General features: G+C 41.9%; 1 protein-coding gene across 10 annotated transcripts in view; it reads right to left on the bottom strand.

Annotated features, from left to right (window-relative positions):
- VTI1A (vesicle transport through interaction with t-SNAREs 1A) overlaps positions 1–27,923 on the bottom strand; it is a 358,252-nt gene that overhangs the window by 98,625 nt on the left and 231,704 nt on the right. Inside the window, exon 9 of one of the 10 annotated variants that reach the window (XM_054508390.2) lies at positions 5,976–7,300. The exons of the other annotated variants lie outside the window; for them this stretch is intronic. Within the exon in view, the coding sequence (XP_054364365.1) occupies positions 7,297–7,300 (4 nt within the window). The 3' untranslated portion in view covers positions 5,976–7,296. Of the gene's footprint in view, positions 1–5,975; positions 7,301–27,923 lie in introns of those variants that run through there. 10 annotated transcript variants of the gene reach the window in all.

The raw sequence follows: 27,923 nt of genomic DNA, 5'->3' as shown, positions 1-27,923 counted from the left end.
TCTATGTTGCTTTTAGGGTCTCTCTTTGCTTAGAGGACCCCTTTCAAGATTTCCTGTAGGGCTGGTTTTGTGTTTGCAAATTCCTTTAGTTTTTTTTTGTTCTGGAAACTTTTTATCTCTCCTTCAATTTTCAATGACAGCCTAGCTGGATAGAGTATTCTTGGCTGCATATTTTTCTCATTTAGTGCTCTGAATATATCCTGCCAGTCCTTTCTGGCCTGCCAGGTCTCTGTGGATAGGTCTGTTGCCAATCTAATGTTTCTACCATTGTAGGTTACATATCTCTTCTCCCGAGCTGCTTTCAGGATTTTCTCTTTGTCTGTGAGACTTGTAAGTTTTACTATTAGATGTCGGGGAGTTGACCTATTTTTATTGATTTTGAGAGGGGTTCTCTGTGCTTCCTGGATTTTCATGCCTGTTTCTTTCCCCAAATTAGGGAAGTTCTCTGCTATAATTTGCTCCATTATACCTTCTGCCCCCCTCTCTCTTTCTTCTTCTTCTGGGATCCCAATTATTCTAATGTTGTTTCGTCTTATGGTATCACTTATCTCTCGAATTCTGCCCTCATGATCCAGTAGTTGTTTATCTCTCTTTTTCTCAGCTTCTTTATTTTCCAGCATTTCATCTTCTATATTACTGATTCTCTCTTCTGCCTCATTTATTCTAGCAGTTAGTGCCCCCATTTTTGATTGCACCTCATTAATAGCCTTTTTGATTTCTACTTGGTTGGATTTTAGCTCTTTTACTTCTCCAGAAAGAGTTTCTCTAATAACTTCCATATTTTTTTCAAGCCCAGCTAGTATCTTTAAAGTGATGATTCTGAACTCTAGATCTGACATCGTACTAATGTCCGTATTGAGTAGGTCCCTGGCAGTCGGTACTGCCTCTTGTTCTTTTTGTTGAGGTGATTTTTTCCGTCTCGTCATTTTGTGCAGAGGAGAATAGATTAATGAGAGAACAAAATGCTAGCAGAGTAACCACGTCCCCAGAAAATATACTCTAAACAAATCAGAAAAGACCTGAAGCAGTGGGATAAGAAGGGGAAAGAGAGAAAAAAAAAAAAGAAAAAAAAAGAAAAAGATAAAGATAAAAACAACAACAAACAAAACAAAAGAACAACAACAAAAGAAAAACCAGAATGTGATCAAATATGATCTATATGGTATATAGATCAGTGCCACACACTAGATTTGGGGTGTGTTTTGGTCTTTTAGAAGAAAGTGTCTCCCAAAATTTTAAAGAAAGAAAAACTTATATATGTACAAAAATAAGGGTTGATATGATGAAGGGATGGAAAATGACTGTAAAAATGGAAATTATAAAAAATTTTATAAAAGGAATTGATAAGAAGTTGTTTGAAAAAAGAAAGAGGATTTAAAAAAAGAAAAAAGAAAAAAAAAGGGAGAGGATGTGATCAGGCAGGGGAATAGAGAACACCATATACTAGAGATTTAGGGTATATTTTAATCTGTTAGAAGAAACTATCTCAAAATTTTAAAGAGAGAACAACTTATATATATAAGCCAAAAATATGGGTAACTACTATGAAGGGATAGAATATGACTCTAAAAATGAAAAATAAAAATGTTTTTTTTAAAAAAAGGGATTGATAAGATGTTGTTTGAAAAAGGGAAAAAGAAAAATTCAAAAAGAAATAAAAAGACAAAAAGACAGTTAAAAAAAAATTAACTTTAAAAGACTAAGGAATCATGGTAAAAAAGCCGTGAATTCTATGTGCAGCATTCCCCTAGCGCTGGAGTTCTGCCGTTCTCATTGATCGGTAAACTTGGTCTTGGCTGGCTGTTCTCGCTGATCTTCTGGGGAGGGGCCTGTTGCCGTGGTTTCCAAATGTCTCTGCCGGAGGCGGAATTGCCCCGCCCTTGCCCCCTCCCGGCTAAGTAATCTGCTCGGGTTTGCTCTCCGGGGCTTTTGTTCCCTGCGAGCTTTCCGTACAGCTTTGGAGGCGGAGAGTGAAAATGGCGGCCTCCCAATCTCCGCCCCGGAGGAGCCGAGAACTCGGGCCCGCTCCTCAGTGAGCCCCCAGAGAAAAGTCGTCAGTCACTCCCGTCTCCCCGGTCTGCAGCTGCACTCCGTGCTCAACCGGCCTGTGACCACGCGTTTCTATCTCTGGCACCGGACCCGGTCTGGAGTCTCCAAACCCAGCAGATCCCTGCGGTGCACTCCCGCGCGGCTCCTCCCGGGGGAGGAAGGTGAGTCTCCCCGGATCGGCCGCTTGTTGGGTCCCTGCTGGAGGAGCAGGGGCCCGACTGGGCCGCGGATCGCGGTTAATGGCAACCCCAGCTGAGAGCCCGCGCCTGGGCTCCGCCTCTGCAGCCGGCTTCCCTGCTGCGTTACCTGGGAGCTCTGCTGCCCTCAGGCACCCCCGGTCTTTCTGTGACCCTGAGGGTCCTGAGACCACACTGTCCCGGAGGGTTCCACCCCCCGCTGAGCCACCAGAGTGACGTCCCTCGGCGGAGCTGACTTTTAAAAGTTCCGATTTTGTGCTCCGCGGCTCTATCACTTGCCAGAAGCGGCCGACGGAGGCCCCTCCCCCGCCGTCTATCCTCCCGAATATCGCCTCGGATTCACTTCTCCGCACGTCCTACCTTCCAGAAAGTGGTCGCTTTTCTGCTGAGACAGTTGTTGCTCTTCTTTTCTTCGATCTCCTGTTGAGTTTGTAGGTGTTCAGAATGGTTTGATCCCTATCCAGCTGAATTCCTGAGAGGAGACGAAATCCAGGTCTCCTACTCCTCCGCCATCTTGCTCCGCCCCCAAAAGGAGAGATTTCAAATCATTCACTAGTGAGTCTCTAGTCTGCTTTGGTTAGATGAAAAGAGGCATCTCAGTTTAAGATCTGAGCCATATTTGGCTGTAACAGTGCCTGATCGAAGTACAGCTTCTCTGAAGATGGGGCAACAGGATATAAGCTTATAAAGTGTTACCATCTTGTGAGGAACACTGCACACCAGGGGGATTGACTCTCATTCAGGAAATGGAAGTTTTTGGTTTGTGCCTGTGCACTGCAGCTTTAGATTTTGGTGTGGTCAGAGTGCAAGAAAGGTTGCAGGAAACACAACAATGGGTGAATTAATATTCAGGTAAAGGATTATGTGAATAGAGGGAAATATTCTTGAAGGGTGTGTCACACATCGTATTTTCTAAAATTGGCCACAACAGTATTTCCCATCCCACTGGTTTTCTACAACCTTGCCATCCCCACATCGAGAGATGGAGTCTATGTGTCACCCCACTGAAACTTGGTGGGCCCTTGCGACTGTCTTAATGAATAGAATGCCACAGGGGTGACACCGTCTGACTTCCTAGGCTGTGTTAGAAAAGGCCGTGCAGCTTCTGCCAGTCTTGTTCTTGGAACTTATCGTTGGGGTCCTGCTCAGCTGAGCCTGAGGCCACCATGCTGTAAGGAAGCCCAAACTAGCTCACAGAGAGATTGTGTGGCAAGGCCTTGAGACAATGAAGAGAGAAAGGGCAAGATGCCCAGCCAGTCCCTAGCTGCTCCGGGCTCTTGTCTCTTCCCAACTGTTTTAGCTCCAGGCTCTGTCTGAAGACAATTTCACAAGAGACCCAGAGTCATGGGACACCGAGCCAAGCTGCTCCTCGCTTCCGGACCCACAGGAACTGTGAGTGATAATGACTGTTGTTTTAAGCCGCCACATTTTGGGGTGATTAGTACAGAGCAGTAGATAACTGGGAGAGGAGGGAAGGACACCTGAATGCAGAGGGCATGTTTGAAGCCAAGTCTTTCCAACCATGTCCTCTAGACATGCAGATAGAAGGGATGGAGAAACATTCCTTGTGTATCAACATGTAAGGCCCCAATTCAGTCATGATTCAGAGCTCCTCTGCGGTGGGTCAACGTCCCCACAGCGGAAGCTCTAGATATTCCATACAGCGGAAGGGCACAAGGGGTGTGAAGAAACTTGCCTCGAACCTCCATTTACACGGCAAGCACGGTCCTCCTCTGCTGACTACGTTGGCTCGGGGTGGTCCCGACAGTGGTGGGCAGGGAAGTGACGCAGCCTCTCTAAGACTCCCGCCGGCACAACCACCGGTTCCCGCCTTGCCTTTTGTGCTGGAATAAAACTGGACGGTTTGTAGTTCCTGAGCACAAGATACTATTTTAACATCTCCGTGTCCCTGGTTTCTTGTGTTTGCCTAACTCCCGCTTTGTCTTCAGAGCTCAGGCCAGGCATCATCAACTCCAGGAAGCCCAACGGGGCTAAGAACTCCTCCTGTATATCTATTGTACGACTGCATCTGTCACATTAAATAGATTAATTAATCTATTAGAGAGATTAAGTAGATTCATTAATATTAATCAACTAATAGATACCTAGTATCCATCACATTAAAATTGTTTAGGTGTGTTTTCTCACTAGATTGTGCATATTGAGAAAGGGATACAAGTTCTTTACACGTGCATCTTTACCACCTAACCCTGCCTTGCCCCAGTAGCTGGCGCTCAGTAAATGCTTGTGGAAATGAACAGGTAAAGATAAGTTGGCTTCAAAGGCCCATTTGGTGACAATGTCTCCATGCATTTCAAACATCCCGTGCTCTTCCCTGATCTCATTTGGAAATCTCTCTCTGTCTGGTCCCTTCCCAGGAGAACACTTCATCAGAATTTCAGTCATGGCACTTTCCCTCATCTCCGACCCTTGTCCTCCAAACCTTCTTTCTATCTTGGGCCCATCTCTTTACCTTGGACCATACTTACGTGTATTCCTACCAGATCGGCTTTCTAGATGGTTCACTCCATGGTGGCAGGTGCCCATCCCAAGCACCAAGAACAGCACTGCACATGCGGGGTGGGTTTGGTAAAGCAGTCTGTCTGCCCTGTCCCAGTGTACTTTTACAGAGTTGTGACTGCCTCTGACACCTCTTCCCTGGGGTTAGCGGCTCTGCCTCCAAGGAGTCTGGAAATGTACTAGTCTTAGATATGTTCAACAGGTGATATCAAGATGCGCTCAAATGATTTAAGGACAACCTGCCAAAGTCCTCAGAAGCTTACTGCACCCTTGAAGTAGGTCATCCTCGGGAGCAGCTGCTTTTCATCTACCCAGCAGGTGCGTGTCATCAAATAAATATCTCAAAATGTCTTCCAGCCAGGAACAAATATCTGGCAGGGAAAAGTAAGTACACAGGCTCACTGACTGGAGGTCTATATGGAGAGCACAAGATGCTTTTTTTCAAGCATATAAAAAATGATATTTTTATTAACTATATAATTCTATCCCTATTTATTATTCCCTTGCCCCCCCCAACTAAGAAGCTTCCAAAAGAAACTAGTCTCAATTTTTAAACTTCATTTATGAAGGTTTTAACAAAGAGGATCCCTCAAACCTGGCACCACAAAGCATGTCCCCCCACCCCATAAAACTGTGATTTTAATAAAAATCAATAATACGTAGGCAAGCTTGGCTCACTTGGGATTATCTCTTCTACCTCCTGCCTTCTACTTTTTTAGTGTTTAAATTAGTCAGTAGTGTTATCTTCTTTCTTTTTTTGCTCGGAGATTCAGGACATATTAAAATTCAGTAATTTGTGGTATTTCATTTTTGTAAGATTAGGGAGAACTTAAATAATATGGCACAATTTGTTCTTGAATACTCTTGAGCATACCCCATCACTACAAGCCAAATTAGCAGGTATCATTGGACTCAAATATTAAAAAAATTATTATAAGAAAACATAAGCCTGTGGTTTACCCCTGACTTCAAAGTTACGGGAACAGCTTAAAAGGGGAAATATTTGGCCTAAATGTGGATAAGTTTTGGTTTTAATTTTATGCACATTACTTATAATTCCCAAAGCCAAAAATAATTCTAAGAACCATGAACACAATGTGCATCATGTGAGATTGAAAAGGTTGGCTCATAATTATTTCAAGATGAATTATGTAGACCCCTATAATTTTTTACTCACATGAAGGATATCCACTAATATAATGGTGGATTTTGTTAGATCAGTGTTTTCTGAATCACTATTTTCTAGACACCCAAGATACCATTTTCTTGACTCTACCACACCTGAGCACCACCTGAACTAGTATTTATTTAACTGTTTTCTTTATATCCACTTTCAGTTGGCTTTTTAAAGAAAAAAATATCACCTCATCTCAAGTAATAATAGCAGTAAAACCATGGGTCTGATGGCTTCTTAAATTTGTTCTTTTCAGAAAAACTGGGTTCAAGTAAAAGCTGCCTCTCTCAGAAGAGGCATAAGTGGTCGATCTTTTCATTTGATAAATATTTATTAAGCACCTACTATATGCCGAGTCTTCTTGCAGATGCTGGGTTTATGGCAGCAAGCAGAACTAGGCTCCTGCTCTCAAGGAGTTTATACGCCACAGGGGGAGACAACAATAAACCACCAAGTATGTGATAGGATTCCAGGTCTATGTGCTACGTGCTCTGAAGAAAGATGATGTGGGGGAAAGGCACAGAGTGGTGAGGGGGCTATTTGAACAGAAATCCAATACAGCCTGGAAAACAGTGGTCTGGTCTAAGCAGAGGTAAAGGTCTAGAGAGTTCATGATATTACCCGTCTCCATTTCTACTCTTCTTATAAAACTCAGCTATGCCTCAAGACTAAATCTTCATGTTATTTACCTTCCTTACACTGCTTTTTCCAGTAGCAGAGATTACTGTCTCATAGGCTGAGAGTTTTCACTGGGGAATGCCTTTCTGGGACAGGCTGTCCTGGCGGGGGTTACAGGGGAAGATTTGGAACACGAGAGGGGCCCAGGGGGCTGGGGAGGGAAGAATGGAAGGAAAGGGCTGGGCACAAAGACCTGGAGAGCACCAAAGACCTCTTTGGCCCTTTTGCTATTTTGCCTGTGGTCTTAAGGGTAGCAATCTCCATGTGCCTTAAGGAAATTACTTCATACAACAGCCTCGGTACACGTATGGGGGTAGTTGAGGCCCACTGTGGCACTTTCCCCCCATCTGAGGAGAGAGGAGCTGGTAAACATGAGCCTTCCACATGGTCTTAAAACTCTGATTCTCAAGTTATTGACTGAGAACATCAGTGGTAATCTACATGGAACATATGAATAGAAGCACAGTCTGACTTTTAAACAGACATTTTAGTTTGACCACATACATTACTTATGTTCCTTGGAGGCTGACTGCATGATGAGAACCCAGCCGGTATCAGGTTTCGGGCAAGGAGAGCTGAGCTCTTAAGGCTGAAGGACAGGAGTAGCTGCAGTCTAGAGAGACTTGATAGATGTGTGACTTTGAGCAAGTTCCTGAACTGTTCTAAGCCTCAGTTTTCTCATCTGTAAAAGAAAATAATAATGCCTCCCTTATAGGTTTGCTCTAAGGGTTAAACGAAATGAAATTATGTAATGATTATGTAGCACTTAGCATATAAGTGCTCTTAAAATACATGGCAGTTAAGATGACAACAGCAATCAGGACGATAATGATGATTAAGAAATCATATGCAAGGTGCTTTGGTTTGGAAACTGAGGGAAAAGGCCCTGGCTTCTAGATTCCTAAGAGGCTTCAGTAATAACTGATGGTTTTGTAGGTGAGGACTAGTACTCGGCGGGGCCGGTGAGTACAGCACAGTGGTCAGGCAGAGACAGGCACGAGGGAGGGAGTCATCCATGTGGACCATGGCCCAGCCTCCAATCTAAGGGGTTCAGAATGGGATGGGCAGTGGGGGCCACTCCAGGCAGTCTCAGGTAGACACGGAAACAGGAGAAGACGCTCCCTAGAACTAGGACTGGGGTCCTGGATCAGGAACAGGAGACGGAGGGTCAGTGGGATGTGTCCCTTGCATCTGGGGCTGGTTTTAGAGGCCCCCTCCTGGTAGCTGCAGCACTTGCTCCATTGAATTTTAAAGGTGCTCAACAGGTCCCCTGAATTTACAAACAGGAGAGCACATCCTGATGCTCTGAATCCATTAAGTCATCACACAGCGCAATGGGATGTTATGTCATCAAAATCCCTTGCACCTGCCCCAGCCTCCATCTGCAACAGAAGCAAAGCAGTTCGTGTCTGGGGGAGGGCGCAGTGGAAGTGAAACACAAGTGGAAATTCAAGGCGGGCAAGGCTGTCCTGGGTGAGGTTTTCCCTAACAGGTTCCATGTTGTGCCCAGCACAGCTTCTTCGGGAAGGGAAAGGCCATTCTACTCAGTTTCACACCACCCCTTCCCTCAACATTTACTCTTTTTCCTTTCTTCCCCTCTGGGTTATATATTCAATTGGATTTATGTCATTGATCTATGTCTTTGTGTTTGTGATATATATATATGTGTTATATAATATAGCTGGATCATATCACTTAGTCCACGGGTAGTAATTGAGTCCCACTGTGCGTCTAGCAGAGAAATCATTAAGAAGATGAGCAATCCCGGGAAGACTTTAATTTTTGTACTCCACAGTCATGAGCTTTGGCCAAGAATACATGTGAGGCCTCTGATTTGCTTCTATACTGGTCCAGTGAGAGGAGAAATGTGAGAATAAATTTCCAGTTACTGACTGGCCAGCCCAATATCATGTGACACCTACAACTTTCTGGCTGGTGAGGGAGGGTGAGAGAGGACCATGCTCAGGCGCAATGCACCTGAAGGAGGAAGAGCAGCATAGGGGGCATGAACAGAAAAGCAGAACCAGGAGATCCAGGTTCGAGGACTAATTTGGTCCCTCGTCCAAATACTGAAGGAGTAGTGAGGGGCTTCAGATTTCTACTTGGCACGGCCGTGAGGATCGAGTGAGCAATGCTTGTAAGGGATTTCTACTTCCCTGACTATGTGGAAGCTGAAGACTGGATAGAGAATGGATTAGGATAAAGAGGGACAAGGATGAAAACAGAGAACCACACAGAGGCAACTGGATTATAGGGCGCGCTGAGATGATGCCTGCTCTGTGGGTCTCTCTCAAGCTACAGCTCTCAAACACACAGCTACAATGCGTTTGGAGAACTCATCTGCTGTTGTTGTCCCAGAGGACAGTCTAGGAGCTGTGGACGACTCAACAGTCATCGCTTCGTTGGCTTATCTTCCATCTTGTCCCCCTCTCCCCCCCAGGATTCAACGGGTTTACATGAACACACATCAATGGTCTGTGGAAGGTCACTGGGCGTGGGCTTGACCAGCTCTGGTTCCACTCACCGTATGACCCAAGAGCGACTGTGAGGCTCCCCAAGTCTGAGGACAGTGCACATGGGAGTGATTAACCAATGAGAATTTGTATGCAAATGTCAGGGGTGATTTTATTAGTAGTAGCAATGCTTTTCATTTAACAGGCTAAATAAAACATGGTGAACAAACACAACTATGAAAAAAATGCATGAAGTTGACCTACACTGACATGAATCTCAAACCTTAACAGTAGAAAGTTTTTCTCATAGTGAGCAAAGCCATGGTCTGGCCCTAAAAAACAGTACATTTGTTAACCTGAAAATGCTCTAAATGACTCCTTAGTAAGGGCTATTCTGCACAATCTGATGATTTGGGATTTCATCAAATTAATGTCACTAGATATGCCTTATAATTAGGGTAAAATATTTGAAAAGTTTTAAAAATGAGGTTATTCATTAACTCACTGATTTTCCTACAGATTGGGAGCCTGAATTTAAATGATACCCAAAAATATAACTAGGTGTGCTCAAAGAGAGAACTGGTTGTGAGTCCTTAAACGGAATGCAGGAGTTTAAAATGCTATTACTATTCAGATTCTCTGAGAACATTAAAACTGCCCATTAAATGAAAACCCAATAATTGGCCCTACTAAATTGTGACATTTTGTAACCTGTTCAAGAAATGCAGAAAATTGTGGAGGAAAAATTTTTTTGAGGCAGAATTTGATTTGCAATGTAATACTATTCCAAAAGCCAAGGTCCCCAGGCTCATACACACAAAAGAACAACAATGCAGACTAACAAAGCTGAGGAAGACTCTGGAAATCAGAGTGAAGGCCTATGGCTCAGGACTCTTCTAAGGCAAGTTATGTTACTAGTCTGGGAAAAAATCAACAAGCAACAGCATGAGCTCAGCATAAATCTCAACATGGAACCAACTTCTCTTTGGGCATTGCTTAAAGACATAACCAAGATAAGTCATTTTTGTCCTTTTATATAAGCCATCACAATTTCTAAACTTACTCTGCAGGATCACTAAATAAGTAAAATGTAAAGACATTAACTGGGGGAGAATCAATGGTTTCAAATCAGAAGTTTAAAAATTCTCATGGGCCAATGATTAACAAGCACCTTCGAGGTGCAGGGAACTGTGTCTGGTGCTTTCCAGAGTCAAACACGAGAGACATACTCCTTGCTCTCCAGGAGCTTGCCATGTAGTAGGGGGGATGGGGCAGATACTGACATCAATAAAATACAGGTATGCTGGAGACACCAACAGGGGAAGGACGATCAAGGCAATGTGGAGCCCCTCTTGGTGGAGGGATCCAGAGAACGTGATCTCCCTTCTTGGAGGATAGAGCATGAAGACGTGAGTGACTCTGAAAGGTGGGTAGGGTTTTGATGGGGGAAATGGAAGGTAAATATCCAGACAGGAGGAACGGTACGAGCAAGGTAACGGCTTGAAACATGTCTGGGAAGTAGGGGGGAGTTCAGTTTGGCTGGAAAGCAGGTGAGGAGAGGGCCGGGCGGCTGCGAAGAACACAGATTTTGGAAAACAGAGGTCTCCCCAAGGCACCAAGGGGACACTTCTGTCTGAAGACAGACACTGTTAAGGGCACTGGAAACTAGGGCAGAAACCTTCATCCATAAACTCTTTGTCTATGAAAGTATCAGGCTCCCACTTTTTGGCCCTTTATGGAGGTATCTGTCAGCAAAGCAAGCAGATGCTGACAGAAGAGGAGGCCCTCCAAAAGGAACCAATTACTGGGAAGAACTGCTGATTAAAGGGAATGAAGACAGAATATTCAGGAATTTAAAAGGAGGAAGGTGAGTGAGGTAAAGGAGAAAATGTGCTGGAGAGAAGGTGCTCCAGTCGGGAACACGATGGAGGCGAGGAAGGGGACGAACAGAGGTCCCTCGCATCACCTCCCCACCCCAGGCTAATCCCTAAGAAAACTTACTACAGAAATCTGAGGGCCAGCAAGCCAGTGGTTTAGAAAGCCACTGGCAACCATGGGAACAGCACAAACTCACTAGCTGTGGGTTTCCACTCATACACGAAGAATTGCTCTCTTCGTTCCTATGAAAGGAACAGTAAGAAACATCCTTTTAGGAAAATAATTAATGTCAAGGGGAAATGGTCACAGCAAATGACTAAGTGGAAAAGCCTACAAAATACATATGTGTCCAGCATGACTTTTGGTATAGGTACGACAAGTAGCATTTGTTGGTGTATTTGGCCATCAGAAACTAGATCACTGAATGGTGGAAATATTTGAAAAATGCCATGTCATCAGAAATTTTTATTCTTACTTGGAATAGTCAGTGACTCTTTCTGTTGAAAGTACTATGTAATGCTTCTATTAGTATGCAGAACTCCTCCCTTTAGAAATATCTCTAATAAAAAGAACAACTAAAACAAAGGATCTTGGGGATGATGTAGCTGGCAAGGCATGAAACGTTACAGATGAGGGTTTCCACTTTTACCACTTCTAGGAAAGCAGTCCCCTACGTGAGGAACACACAGGGCCATACTTGAGGAACACAAATATCCCCAAGCTCACATTTGCTCTCATAATCAACGTAGCTTGTTTACACAGACTTGTGACTCCACTTATCTAAATATGCCCACGTATAAACTACAAGTACTCCACAACAGTGCACGGTGGAAGCCCAGATGTTTTTTCAAAACACAAATGTTTCTGGGTGATCGTGCATTTCAACAAACCCATACTAATCCACATACCCGACATACACTACAGACTTACTCTGTTTTGCATACGAGACTATATATTTCGTAAATCTGGCTAACACAGTGGAGGGATGGGTCCATTGACAGGAGAGAGAAGCCATGACTTCGTGTTTAACTTCTTGAATGTTATCGGGATAGAAGTGTCTAACAGAAAAGAAAGAAACAAATTCTTTCTTTGGGGTGAAAAAGTTGACTATAGACTTAATAAAATGCTATGATGACTGCAGCCGCTAATTTTGGTCTGATGTGTTATAGCTGGAGGTAGGAAAAAGTCCTACAAGGCAATTTCGTGAACCAAAGAGACTTTTACAGCTTACAGGTGAAACTCGAATAATAATTCTGGCAGATTCTATATTCTTTATGTTAAAATGTATCATCTGCCAAATTAGGGCAGTGACTTGAAAATTTTTATTCACAGTAACAGTAAATCACAGGCAAGTTTCTAAAACTTAAAATGCCAATGAAATATTTAATTGTTTCTATGTAAAATACGCATAGAAAAAAGGCGGGAAGAATATGTATGGAAGTGTTAACAACGGTTCAAACGATGATGAGGTTACAGGGAATTTTTTTCTTCTCTATACCTTTCTGAAGTTTCAAGATAGTCAACAATAAATATGCAATTCATTTTTTTTAAAGAATTTAAACATTATGAATAGTTCAACAGACTCACCTTTTTTAAGGTATAAGAAAACTATGCAAAATACAACAAAAATGAAATAGCCTGAAGCCTATTTTAAGCAAGTGGGAACAACCTGACAAATGGCCTTGGGGACATGAAGAAAGCTTCTAGTACTTTCAAGCCACGTTGGGCTGCCGGTCTGTTTCTGGGGTGGAGATACACAAGGCACACGGAAGACGGGGCAGCGGTGGGTTGGTGGCGGGGGCCCAGGTTCCCTGAGCGCGAGGATGTGCTGGGGTCCCTACGTGGCCATACACAGCGGGCTGGCAGGTGTTCGAGAGGAGCTGCAGGGGAAAAGCTTCCAACCAAGATCTTTTCCTGGCGACCCATATAGGTGGAGGTAACAGCTTTGTCTCTCTCCCACTTTGTGTAGAGATTTGTTTCCTTTCAGTTTAGTCTGTGTGGCGAAACACCGAAAGTACGGCGACCGAAGTAGGGGAGACTTACCACGAGCTCTCCACCATCTGAAACAGGCACCGATGGTGTAGGTACACCATATTTAATTAGCACACATTGATTAATTTAACCTTATGTAACCACTGTCTTCTGCTACTGCTGGTTTTGTTTTTGAAGTTAAATGAAATAAAGTAGTCGAAGAGTAATTAAATGTGTCCAGTCCCTTCATCCCTATGGCTACGATGACTGGGTAGCCCTCCACTGTGGAGGTTTTCTGCGAAGATGTTGGAAAAGCTTTGAAACAACTCAAAGGCATATTCTCAGGGGGTGATACCTTCACATTAAAAAACTCTCATAAGAATGGGCCTGTTAGCAGCACTTTCCCTAACTAACTAATTTGCTCTGGAAAGAAATGCTGGGCTATATTTGTTATAACCTATCTAACATGAAAGGTAGTAGGGAGAGGACTGAGGCAGAGATGCAGGTTAGCAGTGGTTTGAAACTTAAAGGAAACAAAGACCCAAAAAATGAGAGAACTTTCTTTAGACAAACTACAGACGGACTCAACGGGTGACCAGATTAACGTGGGGTTAACGGTTATTAACCATTAGGTAAAAGGTACCTAGGTACCTAGGAAGAGGTACCAGAGGAAGCCCTGCTCGCTTGGTCTCTTCCTCCTCCTTGGCAACCTTTAGGTGGGTGGGCCAAATTTTAGGGTTCCTTGAAACACAATTTGGGGATCACTAATTCACAGCATCCCTGGGGTGGGGTCTGTGGTAACTGCACGAATGGCTCATTCCATACAGACGTGGATCCCTTTTAGCAGCTCCCTTTGACCTCAAAGGCTAGAAAGGTAAGAACTGTATTTTCGAGATTCTCTTGCAGCTGGTGCCAGATGTGGGTCAGGTTTTGTGAGGCAGATGTTGGTGCAAAATTTGGAAAGTGGATGTGAGCCATATGAGGCAGTTGCATGGGAGGAGACGGGCCCCTCTGGTGAGTGAGAGTGTGCGTGTGTGTGCCACGTGGACGCACACAGGGGAGGGGATTTCTTGGGGACAGCTCTGGCAGAGACTACGGAGTCTAGCTCCTGCATCGTGGATACCGTGTGGTGGAGGACCGCGGCACTGCGCTGGCCTCGTGGCTGGGCTGATGCTCCAGCTGCTGGTGTGTAGCATCCAAAAAAGCTTCACTGGTTTCCCCAAAGAGTCCATAAGCTACTCTCGTAAATCTCTTTCTGCTTAAATGAGCTGGATGATCCTAGCCTCCTGAATCTGAGAATCTTAACCAATACAGCATCTAAAAATAGGCCCCAATTATCTCACCATCTCACATGGGGCGTCTTCAGCAGCACCCCTTGTTTGTATCCCTACTGAACCTAACATTATTTTTATTTTCTAAAAAGATTTATTTATTTGAGAGAGAGAGAGGAAGAGAGAGAGAGAGACCGCGGGCAGGAAGGGCAGAGGGAGAGAGAGAATCTCAAGCAGACTCCCTGCTGAGTGCAGAACCCGACGCAGGGCTCGAGCCCACGACCCTGAGATCATGACCTGAGCTGAAATCAAGAGTCAGATGCTTAACTGACTGAGCCACCCAGGTGTCCCCTAACCTACTTTTATCATGCAGACGCTGAATAAATATTGGTTAAATCACATCTCTATAGCCATAGCATTATGCTGGACTAACTGTAACATCCTTTAGCTCCTTATTAGACAGTAAGGTGAAGTTGAAATAATACATGTAAGAGACACCTCAGTGATCAAGGAGTTGAACCACTGTAATTGTTAACTATGTTCACGTCTCTGGGCAAAGAAAGCAAGGCATTAGAAACAAAGGTCTTGATTTCCTGTCATTTGGATGGGAAGACAGAAACAAGCCAAAAGCTATCTTTTAAGATATAATAGAAAAAACAGGAATATATTATTATGATAATTAACAACGAATCTGAATTTGATCACTAAAGAATGGCATGCTTAAATTTCTATGTCTTATTGAAAAATAAGAAAAAAGGAAAAGAAAAACTGGGCCCTTTATCTTTAAAAAATATGCCGTCAGCATGGTGTCATATATATATATACATATATATATAAATATGCTGTCAGCATGGTGTCATATATATATGTATATACATATATATACATATATACATATATATATAATCTAAGTATTTGATTACTGACAGCACAACTAGTTTCTTCATTGAGAAAAGACTATTTGAAAGGACTTTTCTTTCCCTCGGTTCATACACAACCTTTATTTCATTTTCTATAAGTGGTTAGGCAAAGGTCAAATGATAACTTTAAATATTTAAACTGGTCAATGACAGTCAAGCAGTTGGATATTTCTCTAGTTTATTGTTAAATATGGATTGCCTTAGAGGTAACCTCAGGTACATTGCAAGGCTTCCTAATGAGTTATTAGTTATGAAACAATGAAGTAATTCTGAATTTTAAATAAGATCGAAGAATAGACTGGGGTATAACAAATTAAAGACACCATAATTATGCAATATCATGAGATATATTAGATAGTCACACTATGCATACATCAAAAAATACACTAATAACTGAACATATTAATAAAAAGCTAAGTCTGGCCCTTCAAGACCTCAACACTAATTGGAAAGGATTTTGACAGAACATCTTGAATAACTTTCATTATCAATTTTGGCAAGCTATTTTTCAGCTACCTAAATGATGATTATTTCTACACTCCACAGTGCATCTATTAAAATCTAAGATCTGAAAAATATCATTAGTGAGGATGAGTGAAGTAGCAAATGTTCAAATGCCACAACCTGAATTTGAATTTATTAGTGTGATGTAAATGATACGTTTCATTTCATTTTCCTATATTTTACTTTTATAGTGTCCACTTCAAGTCTATCATACATTTGCAATTATATATTGTACATTAATTACATATTATACACTAGATTGCAAATTTTGGCAATCTTTTTAAGATCATGCATTCTGATCATTTTAAAAACCCTTCCAAAGTGTGATGATTTAATGGATTTAGTTCTTTTTTTAAAAAAGATTTTATTGTTCTATTTATCAGAGAGAGAGAGAGAGAAAAAGAGAGAGTGCATAAGCACGGAGAGTGGCAGGCAGAGGGAGAAGCAGACTCCCCACTGAGCAAGAAGCCCAATGCCGGACTCGATCCCTGGACCCCTGGGATCATGACCTGAGCTGAAGGCAGACCCTTAACTGACTGAGCTACCCAGGCGTCCCTAATGGATTTAATTCTTAAAGAAAACATTTCATAGCAAGGACAGATTAACCTCACAATGAAAACAAGCACATCAGTGCCAGATATTGGTGAAAAAGTTACAAAAGGTAAATTTTACCTACAATAGCTTACTCCTGCAACCAAGACAAATTTATCCCTTTTCTCTTTGTTGTTGGAAACAAAGTTATTGTCCAAAAAAAAGAATATCAGGTCATTATTTAGTTTAAAATGAAAAAGTTCTAGGGGTGCCTGGCTGGCTCAGTCAGTAGAGCATGTGATTCACGATCTTGGGGGTTGTGAGTTCAAGCCCTACATTGGGCATAGAGCTTACTTAAAAAAAATTATAAAAATTAAAAAGGGTCTAGCCAAAAAGGAAGTCCAATTAGTTATACCAGAGTAGAAAGTACCTGTTATAGGAATATGGTTTATTAAGGTTAAAAAGAAAGGCAGCCGTGTGACACATTAATGCCTCTAACTATTCTTGATTTTAATATTAGTTTTGGTTCCACTAAAGATTCCCCCCTTGAGGTGAAATGTCTTCTATGTGTATCTTCTACACAGATGGCCATAGGTACCCTGTTTGTTGAAGGATATTATTTTGTGAATACCTAGGCTTTAACTTCCACTTTTAGTTAAATGGGAGCTTTCCTTGCTCAGTAAATATGGGACTTGCCTCAGCTCATGATGTTAGACATTAGAAAAAGAAGGAAGAGATTGTAGCCTGAGCTGACTCCTGCACTCCACCCCCATCCGCACCCCAATTCCCCTAGACAAGGAGGTCTTCACTTCCTGGTTTTTTTAGTTGGGGTCTTGACTCATGGACTTCTTATGCTCTTTTTTCCTCTTCTCACTGGACTGAAAACACTCACACAGCATATGCATGATCACAATGCAACAGTATAAATTAAGTTTATGAATGATGTCCTTCACTTATTGCCCCTTTCTCTCACACAGTGATATTTGTAACTCACTAGCTATAGGACTTCCAAAGCTGAGTGATTTGTAATGTAATACTTCTTGAACCTCCAGAGTAATTTCAGCATTAGTTACAAATAAAAGTTGGCTCTCTGCATCTCTTAACCTTGGGAACATGAACCTTTAAGACTTGGAGATCAAATACCAACATTCCCCTAGGACTGCCGTGTACATCTGCATTTCTGGACATAGGACTTTTTTTGTTCCCAGTCAAGTATAATCTCACTTCATAACTTCTAACTTTTGGCTCAGTGCTACCAGGATTTCCAGGCAAGCAAAGAAATGAAGCCTGAGTGCTTAGAGGTTTGGAAATCTGGCAAATGCTACATTAAAATGCAAGTATTTCATCTTGAACCTCAACATAGTGAAATGCAGTTAAAATATAAAGAAACCAAAGTGAGGTTTTATATATTCCAAATCTGCACCTGTATTTTGATGTTGCCAGGTATTTGTACTAACAATTCTGTGTTCAGGGCAAAATGGAATGAAGAGTCCCCCAAATTCTCCTCTGGGATCTTCCAGCCATTTGAAGTAATCACTAATTCCTGCTTACATCTTCAAGTCAGGCATCCAAGGGTTGCTATTCCTGGCTGATTTTGTTCTGTGTTTAAATGGTATGATTGTTAGTCTCTGCATCTGGGTCCAAACCAATTTAACATGGAAAGTTAGTTCAAGGATTCCAGTCACCTTTAAGTTATCTTAAAAGCCAGCCATGAAGATAACTTGAGTTATTAATGTACAATAATGAAAAACGCCCTTCCGACTCACCAAACTCAAGGGTTTATATGGTTTCCTTAATACCGACCTTTAGGATCCAGTCAGTGAAGTAGAATTTATTTTCAAATAATTTAATTTAGTATCCATTAGCACTCTTTGGGACCTGAAAGTCACAGAATTTAGTTGATTCTTACATTCAGATATTGTGAGCACAGGTTACATGTAAAAAAATTTCCATGAGAATTTAGCCAGGCAGCACATTTTATAGTCCTGAATGTCATTAAGGTGGTGGTATAGACTAACTGCTCTCAAACAATAGCCATAGCTTTTGTTTCTTGCTATGTTTATCCACTTTATAATGTTAAAAACAACAACAACAACAACAACAAACACCCAAATAATCAGACAGCAGCATAGTCAGGAATGATTAGGGGAGGAATTTACTTCATCCAAAACTGACTTCTACAATAGCTGTTGTTTGTCTATGGACTCATTTATTGTTGTTGGTTGAGAGCCAATATGAGTAATGGTTAAAAGTATGGGTTTTATTTGGAATCAGGCTTGTGTTCAAATTCTAGTTCTGCTACTTATTAGTTCTTTGACTCCAGGTGAGTTAATTATGCTTTTTTAGGCCTCAGTTTCCTCCCCTCTCAAATCAGTTGTAAAGATCAAGAGAGATGATTTATTATAAAGTACACTGTATATGGCTGGCTTACAGTTCTCTCTCAATAAATGGAAGCTATTTTTTATTTGTCAGTATATTTCCTCTTCTGTAAGCTCTTTGATGGGAAGGGCTATTTCTGGTAATTCTTTGTACATCATACAGAACTTAGCCTTGTAACATGGTAGGAAAAACACTGGCTTAGCTGTCAGGAGACCAGCATTCAACATCCAACCTTGCTACTTACTAGCTATGAGATTTCTGGCAGAGTTTGTATGATATATGGGTCTCAGTTTGCCTACCTGTGAAATGGGGAGAATGTTTCACCTCACAGTGTTCTGAGAGGGAGCTAAAAAATATGGCTACAACATATTTTATAAACTGTAGTATGCTGTTTAAATTCAGGTTATTGTCACTGTTTTATTCTACTCGAAGTAAGAGCTACTATTCTTGAGCACTTACTATGTGCTAGACACTGTGTGAGTGATTTATAAGTGCTGTGTCACTTAATCTTTACAACAATTCGGTAAGGTCTGTTCCACTATTATTCCCATTTTACAAATGAGGAAACCTAAGCTTGACTCCAACCTGAGCAGTCTGGCTCTGAAACCTTCACTCTAAACTGCGGTCACAGAGTGAGTCCTAGAACTTTAGGAAAATGAGCTAGCCATTTCTGAATCCACTAATGGCAGGTTTAGGTGGCTGGAGTGCAGAGGAGACAGTCACCTCATCTGAGTTGATAGCAGATACCACAAGGAAAAAGAAGAGAGAGGATCCAAACCATCAGACTCATGGCCAGTGAGTTTTTCCAATTATGTTCACATTTCTGCAACACAGATATCCCATTCTAGTATGTATATTTTCAACTCTACTGAAATTACCAAGTAAGGCTTAAGAGGGGAAAAAAAAATCACCTCAATTCTACATCTGGCCATGAGTACAACTTTGGGGCTTGGGGGTTTGGGAAAATGTAAGCGGACTGGCCAGGGTGGAAACTAATACTTTGTGACGTGATACACTCATTGCTGAAAAGCCACAGCTCAGGCGTACGGTAGACACAAACGGCCATGGAGGTGGCCACCTCCACAAGGATTCTCCTCTCCAGACAGACTGAAGAAACCCCAGAGTAGAGGTCATCTAGCAGCAAGAGCTGGGGCTTTACCAGGTACCAGTCTTTGGCTGGCTACCAACCAATGAACTGCTGGAGAATGAGGCCCAAGACAATACCCTGCCTGTGTTTGACAATGAGAGCACGAAGGGTGTCAAAGCATGTGTTTAAGCATATGAGAACAAAGAACATAAAGATGTGTGAGACGGGTGTTAAAACATCAGTTCAAACATGTGTTTAACCATGTGTGAGCAAAAGGGTGTTAAGCCATGTGGTAAAGCAAGTGTTAGAGCATATTCTATTACAAATGTTTCTCATTTGGAAGCTTAAATTATTTTCTGCCTAATCCAGTGTTGCTAAGCAATAGTTCTGTGTTGTCCTAACTTAACACAATAAGTTATTAAACTGAAAAAAACCCTGAAGTTAGAATTCTTTTTTCCTGTCTTGGTTCCATCATGAGGAATTTACATCTATAGTTTTCAATAAACACGGTGGTGGTGTTCTGTAGTGTAAGCAACAACTGGGGTAATGCTCCATGTGCAGGAAGGCAACAGCCAGAGACTGGGGTAAACTATGGTCCATGTGGTGAGATAAATATACAGTGTTTGGAAGAGAGAATGGTATAGCATTCTAATCTTCAAGTTTGATAAGGTGCATGGTTCACCGACTTGGGGTGACTGTCTCATCTAGGGAAACTTGCCACAGCTAGATTCTGCTTTTGGTTTTCATTTTTGAATACATAAAATGCTGCTCTAGAGGACAGGGATTCTGATGGTTCTTACAGGCAGTAAAACGTGATCGAGACTGACTTCAAGGTTCCTTTGACATTACTTGCTAAATATATTAGTTTATGAATCTACAATGCAACTGGGAGCTTCCATTCCAAAGCAAATGAATCCTCTTATTTTAAAGTATGAGTACAGAATCCTGGATATTACTCTGAAAAGAATGAAAGTAGACGAAAATCAGAATGTGCTATTGATGCCTTTCCATAGGGTAAAGAAAAAGAGCTTAAAACAAATGTACATACACTAACAGAGATAAAAAATTTCCGTTAGCTATCTTGTTTCTTATTATGAAACAAAACTATAAACGAAACAAGCCAGTAAACCTATTTAAGCCCACTCATTTCTCTGTTGGGAGTGGATATAATAATCAAATATTCTTTTTAAACATACCCCAAACAGAAGAAAAGCAAAAGATCTGCAAGTTTGTGCTTAAACCCCATTTCCTAGGCAGTAAATTAATATGGCTCTTTCTGCTTCACTAGAACGATCTGTGTATAAATGCTATTTGATTATACCTAGGAAAATACTTTTGATCATTCTGAATAAAGAAAAATCGATATAACCATTAAAATCAAAATATTGCCTTCCCAATCACCTTTTGCCTCGAGATCGTGGAATGTTTCGTTGAAACAGAAATTGGCAAGAGAGAAACAAACAATTAAAGCTAGTGTCTTCTGTCAGCCACCCTGGCAGCAAAGGTCAGAGGATTTTTGAATACTTCTCTCTGCCTGTTCACTTGTGTCACTTAATGATTTGTTCATGCAGTTCGGTCCATCCTTGAGAAAATACAATTCCTCAGCAGGAAAAAACATAGTCTCTGGGTGTTGTGACCTGACTCTTTGCTTCAACGAGTTCCGGAGTGTAAACTGACAAAGCAGTGATTATTATTTTTTCTTCTTGGAGACACAGCTGATTGAAAAAGGCAATGATCACATTATCTATCCTCTCAGCTTCCCAGAGGAAGTACAAAAAGTGAATTCCCAGGCCCATGGTTACTCTTTCCTGAGGGCCACCCCTGGAGACATAGGAGGTACTCTGGCCTGCGGGCGTGGGGTTTCCCACCAAGGAAACACTAGAGGAAGGCTGTGCAGAGGCCTTCTTAATTTACGTTCAGTCATTTTATGGTTGACCAAAACAAATGCACTGATTGGCAAATTCATTTTAGCGCCCCCACGTTTCTTCATTAGTAAGGCATTTCACTTTTAATAGTGCAAAACGAATACAGAATGCAGACCATGTATTTTCCATCAATACTAAACCCACCCTGAAAACAGAAGCTATTTCACTGAGGTTAGTTCCAAATGCACCTAAGTCAGGCTCACGGGTAATGTCTGTGTTGCAAACATGATAAAACACCTGTAAATTTCGTGAGCTGAAGGGAAGAACTATAAATGGGTACACTTTGGGGGTACTCAGAACCAGCTGGAATTGTGAGTCAGGTACAGTTAATTGAAGGCTCCCTGTGTGTAGTCAAACAAGCATGCGAACACACCCCACTTTGTAGAAAACAGAACAAGACGAACGGCCCGGATGGAGATAGAGCCTTGAGATACTACTTCTGAATTTCTCTCGAGGTGCCCATTTGAACAGATATAATCATTTTCCTTAATTACATTTTTCTCTAGATATGGGCTACTCCATAAACAAAACACAGTGGGGGCAAGTAGGGGCAAGAGGCTCTTTCCGTAAAAACTCTTCCCCGGAGAACTCCGTTACAACGTTAGGTAGACAAATGTGGTACAGAAGGAGTCTTGTGGAACAATTTGTCCTTTCAATCAAACTTTTCAGAAGGCAGCAAAAATGATTAGAAAAGTAATTTTAGCCTCTTCTGCTTTCTATTTGAAGTGACCATCATTAACCTCAGTGGACGGGTCACGTGTGGAGGGAAAGGGCTCTTGAAGGAGTAAGTTTGCAACCATGGTCGTTTTGCTCTCGGGCTGTTGGGTGAAGGAAAGTGCCAGCCCAAGGCATCCTCAGGGTCCTTTCCCCCTGCCTCAAGCTCTGTGCCTTTCCTGGAATAAGCCTGTCAGGGTTTCTAAACAGTGTAGGGAGGAACTCTCTATCATAAACTGGAACCTTATTTGTAAGTGTGTGTTTAAAGTAAGGTAGAGAACTTCCAGAATGTCCCAAATCAAGACTGGGCAATTGCTTCTTGAGGTTGGCACCACTTCCCTTTTTATGAACAAAACAACCTCAGCACTTATGGAAAAAAAAGCAAAACCAATGCAAATAAACCAACAAGTCCATTTATCTTTTTCACCTTAAACATTACAAAGTATAGTTTTTTTTAAAGGCTTAAGAAAATTAGAGGCCTTTTAATGGTCTCAGTACTTACGCCCCTTTCTTCTACTTAATCTGTTTCTTACTAACGCTTGTAGAATCAACCCCAAATTAGAAATCTTGAACTTTTAAAATACTTTATGTAATTTAATGCAAATGCTTCAATCTGAAATGACAGCAGTAAATACCATGCAGAAAAGTTCAAGGTAGGTACCATTTAAGATAAGTATTTCTCTATATTCCGAGTTTTCATTTTTGGAAACTAATAGACAGAGCTCAAAGAAATTTCATGTATTACATTTCCTATGTAATTTAAAGATAATTCAATGAGTGGAAGATGAATTTAGAACTTTTAGTCAACTGATTTACTTTGTAACATTTGCTTTCGGAGACCAACTCAGATTGAATAAGATTATTTTTCAAAAAATTCAATCATCAAACTTTCTTTAAAGGAGGTTAGAAGTAAAAATTTACCCCCCAAAATGAGACTAACTCTGCCACCCACAGGTATGCTTTCAGACAAGTTTAGAGAGTTTTCTCCTAAATGTGTTTTCTTCCAGATCTTTATTAAAATGCAGGGAGTTAAAAGTTGGCAAGGTTTATATAAACCAAAATCATATAACTCACTTGGTTCTTTTTTTTTTTTGAGAGTTCCTTTGTTCATTCATTCATTCACCCATCCTTTCATTCATTCAAGCATTTCCTGGGTGTCCATTCTGTCCCAGGAGCTAGCAAGGCACAGGGGAGGTAAAGTAAAATAGGTTTCAGTCCCTGCCCTTGAGCAGCAAAAGGGCTGTGGGTGCCATAGAATAAAGCAGGCAAGTATGACACTGAGCTATGGGGTGGGGATGGGAGTGGGACAGGAGAGTTGACATTAAAATAGATAAGCTCTTTCCAGTTTGTGATCAGGAATGCCTAGTCGCTCAGCAGGGCAGAGACCGAAGAGCACAGGTGGTCCCAGAGAGACTGCAGGTAGCCCACGCCCGCAGGCCAGAGTACCTCCTATGTCTCCAGGGGTGGCCCTCGGGAAAGAGTAACCATGGGCCTGGGAATTCACTTTTTGTACTTCCTCTGGGAAGCTGAGAGGATAGATAATGTGATCATTGCTTTTTTCAATCAGCATTTGCTACTGGGAAACTCCCTCTTAACTTTCTTTACATTTTCCAGAGTAGAGGCGCCTTGAGCCTTGCGTCAGGTAAGTTGTTATTTTAAAAAAATCCGCCTCTAATTTTAAATGACTTGACATTAAAACTGCCCACAGTTTTTTTTTTTTTTTTTAAGATTTTATTTATTTGTTAGAGAGAGAGAGATAGCGAGAGCAGAAACACAAGCAGGGTGAGTGGGAGAGGGAGAAGCAGGCTTCCCGCCAAGCAGGGAGCCGGATGCGGGGCTCGATCCCAGAACCCTGGGATCATGACCTGAGCCGAAGGCAGACGCTTAACGACTGAGCCACCCAGGCGCCCCAAAACTGCCCACCGTTTTAAATTCTCCTTAACTTTAGAGGAATTAAGTGAATGACACTTCTGTTTAGGAGATAGGAAGACATGCATCCCTTCACTTATATATGTTTTGCTACTTCCTTCTGTTTCGAGTCCATGTTTGAGTGCTTAAGTTACCAGAGGCTGGGAATCAAAGTGAGAGAAAATAGAAAATATTTCTAGTTGCTAATGGTATTTTGCTTGTGCTAGTGAGAGAAACATTTATTCATCAAACATTTATTGGGCACCTATTATGCACCAGGCACCAGGCTTACTGACATGGTGATAGAGAGATGAAAGCCAGTCCTCTCTCCGGGGACTCGCGGTCTAGTGGAGGAGATGGGCAGGGACCCCACGAGGCCAGCACAGCAAGGGTTCCCGCAGTGCTATGTGCAGCCCGCTGGAGACTTGAGAGCTCATTTTAGGCAGGACACAGATGATTATTTTTTATTTTAAATATTCATAACCACTCAATATTTTATTTAGGATATTAAGTTCTGCACTTAATATGTAAAAAAAAATACATAACTAGCACATTCGAACCATGATTACATGGGTAATTCTCTGTGCAATAAAGCTTAAGAAGGTATTTCAGATTAAGCAAGAGTGTGCCAACTTAAAGAAAAATAGCAGTCGAGGTGTTAGGCAGGTAGGGCCAAGGCTAAAACTATGATGGTATGACTCAAATCACTGAAGTTTGGGAAATAATGCAGATCGATGTGGGTAAATCAAAAAGGATGCCATTTTATAAGGGTTGGAATCCTCATTGTATGTTCCCTGGCCTGAAATAAGATGCCATGACAGAGGCATATACTTCTAGGAGAACATAGGGAAGGGAAGAGCACTAATATGACCTGGGGGATGCAGGGGGGTTTCTAGAAAGAGGAGACTCAGGATGAGAAGAGGTTATGTTGAAAACAGTATTAGGGCCCTTCGTACGTAGAATGCTTGAATCTTAGGTTTGGATGGAACCTGAGGGATCATCTGTTATACTGTCTGTAATTAACTATTAAATACTTCTGTGTAGGTAGTGTGACAGAAATGTGTGTGTTAGTTGGTTTTAATCCATACCCTCGGGTAGTCAGTTTATAACTGAAGTGGCCTAAGGGGAATACACAGTTCAGGGGTGTTTAGTTCACATTTAAAAGACTAATGAAAAGCGATATTCCACAGGCAGCTACAAGTGTGGCAGCTATCTTTATCTTATTAGTTACTCTTAATTAGCATAACTAATAATTATTAATGAGGGCATTAGAAATGGCATTGAAGCTATGTGGACTGGCTAGAAGTATTGTCCTTGGCACTCCCACAGCCTGCATGGGAAGGCCATCAGAATCTAGTGACCCTGGAATGGTGTGTCTGACTCAGGATTCTGAGTCACTGAGAGGAGTTTCTCACCCGACTCTGACTAGAAGGTTAGCCGAAGTCTTACAGCTGGAATATTCTCCTATCAGCCTCTAGTGATCCTTTCAGGCAAGTTGCTGTCAATGCAGTCTCCCATCAGGACAGAGGACAGGGACTTCACTGGGCCCACAGAACGAGATGGATGGCTGTTTTTGTGCCTGCTTGCGGACATGCTTCTAGGTGTGGCAGAATTCAGTCTGAAATTTGCCTTCATTTTGACATATGACTTGGGAAACAGGCATAGCCCTCAACCACCTCCAACTCATTTGTCTCCAACTGTCTACCACTGTCTACATGAAAAACCCAGTGATCATGAAAGACCAAATTTGCTAGAGTCAGATCTAAGGTGAACTTGCTCTCTCAGAGAGGTAAAGGGATTTGCCAAAGGTCACACATCTAGTTAATGATAGAGCTAAGTTTAGAATGTAGGACTTCTTGTTACCATCTTCCTGGTCAACTAATGGTTGTTGACCAGGGATGCTCATCCCAATCATCTGCAGAACTTTTAAACCATGCACATACTCATGTCCAGCCCAAGAGAATGTAATTCCGTAGAAGATCTGGCAGTAGGGGCACAAGTATCTATGTTTTCTAAAAATCTGTGCAAGTTACTCTCTGATGTACACACACAAACACATACATACAAGTGAGACTACAAGTGACAACTGGACTATCCCATCATACTAATAAGTACCAACTGTGCAATAGCTCTTGCATAATTTCTATGGACCTGGCCCTGTGCCAGGTGCTTGGCATGTTCTATATTATCTTATTTATTTGTTCGTTTGTTTGTTTATTATTTTTGAGTAATTTCTATACCCAACGTAGGGCTCGAACTCACAACCCTGAGATCAAGAGTCAGATGCTCTACCAACTGAGCCAGCCAGGGCCCCTATATTATTTTATTTTTATAACAAATCACTGAGTAAGATATCCTTAGTATTTTACAGAGGCAGAAATTCATGCTGAGAGAAGTTAAGTAAATTGTTCAAAGTGACAGCTTATAAGTGGCAAGACTGAGATTCCGACTCAGATTTGTCTTTCTCCGCCAATCTGCTCTTAACCACGATGCCCTGCCACACATCATGGGACATAATATTGCTGGGAAGAATTTCTAAGGCAGGGGTCACAGACTCATAGGTGAGAGGAGGATGACATAAATGAGCAAAATGGGCCATACAGGAACTGTGGTGAACTGGAGACCATGTGCCCATCTAAAGGACTCTGAGTTTTAATTGTTGACGGCTATTTTGAATGTTTTAAGAGTTACTATGCAGAGCAACTGGAACTCTCATACATTGTTATGGGAATACAAAATGGGCCAGCCACTTTGGAAAGGTTCTTATAAAATTAAACATATACTTACCATATGACCCAGAAATCCTACCCGTAGATATTTACCCAAGAGAAAAAAAAGCCTACGTCCACAGAAAGATGTGTACGCAAATGTTCAGATACCATTATTTATATTAGATCCAAACTGGAAGCAACCTGCACCTTCATAAACTGGTGGATGTAAATAAATTGCATTAAATCTCTACTATGGCGTATTCCTCAGCAACTAAGAGGAATGAAATAGCAATCCACACAATGACACAGATGAATTTCAAAAGCTCCATGCTGGTGGAAGAAGGTATATGCAAAAGACAAAATACTGTATAATTCCATTTGCGTGAAATTCTAGAGTAGGCAAAACTCTACTGTGAGAAAGCAGATCAGTGGCTGCCTGTGACAGGTAGGAGGGAAGGGAGCTGAGTGCAAAGGGCCCGGAGGGAACTTTCTGGAGCAAGAGCACTGTTCTGTCCTGATGTGTTGTACAGGTTACACAAGTGCACCCAAACTCATCGGACTCTAAATGTGTGAGTCCTACTATCTGTAAGTGATATCTAATAACTCAATTAAAAAAAAAAACCCAAAACTGCAGACAAAAACAAAACAAAACAGAAAACAACAACAACAACAAAAACCACCCAAAAAATCCAGAAAAGGAAAAAAAGTTCTGCAGGCCACTTATGGCCCACAGCTTGCAGTTTTCAACCTCTGGTCTCCTAGAGAGATTCCGTTTCAGCTGCCCCCCGAGGAAATACAAAAGATGACAAGAAGTCATCCATCATCCTCCCCAAGGCTGGGCTCAGGAAAAATGGTGAAGTTCTGTGTTCATCCCCTTCCTCCATTTCTCCTCCTTCAGCAGGTGCAAAATGCTTCCATGCTGCCCCCTGGCTGTCTGGCACCTCCTACCACGGCGCCCCACTCAGTCTCCTTCTGACGCAGCTCCAGAACCACCCTTCCCTGCAGCCCTCCTCCCTACCTCCTTTCCTCAGAGCTGCTCCTCAATGCTCCGTG

This window comes from Mirounga angustirostris, unplaced genomic scaffold, assembly GCF_029215605.1.
Source record: "Mirounga angustirostris isolate CCGP_5_RB_7025 unplaced genomic scaffold, mMirAng1.0.hap1 SCAF_6, whole genome shotgun sequence".
In the NCBI taxonomy this organism is placed as follows: Eukaryota; Metazoa; Chordata; class Mammalia; order Carnivora; family Phocidae; genus Mirounga; species Mirounga angustirostris.
The sequence above is the reverse complement of the archived record's forward strand: the minus strand, read 5'-3'. Positions and strand labels throughout refer to the sequence as shown.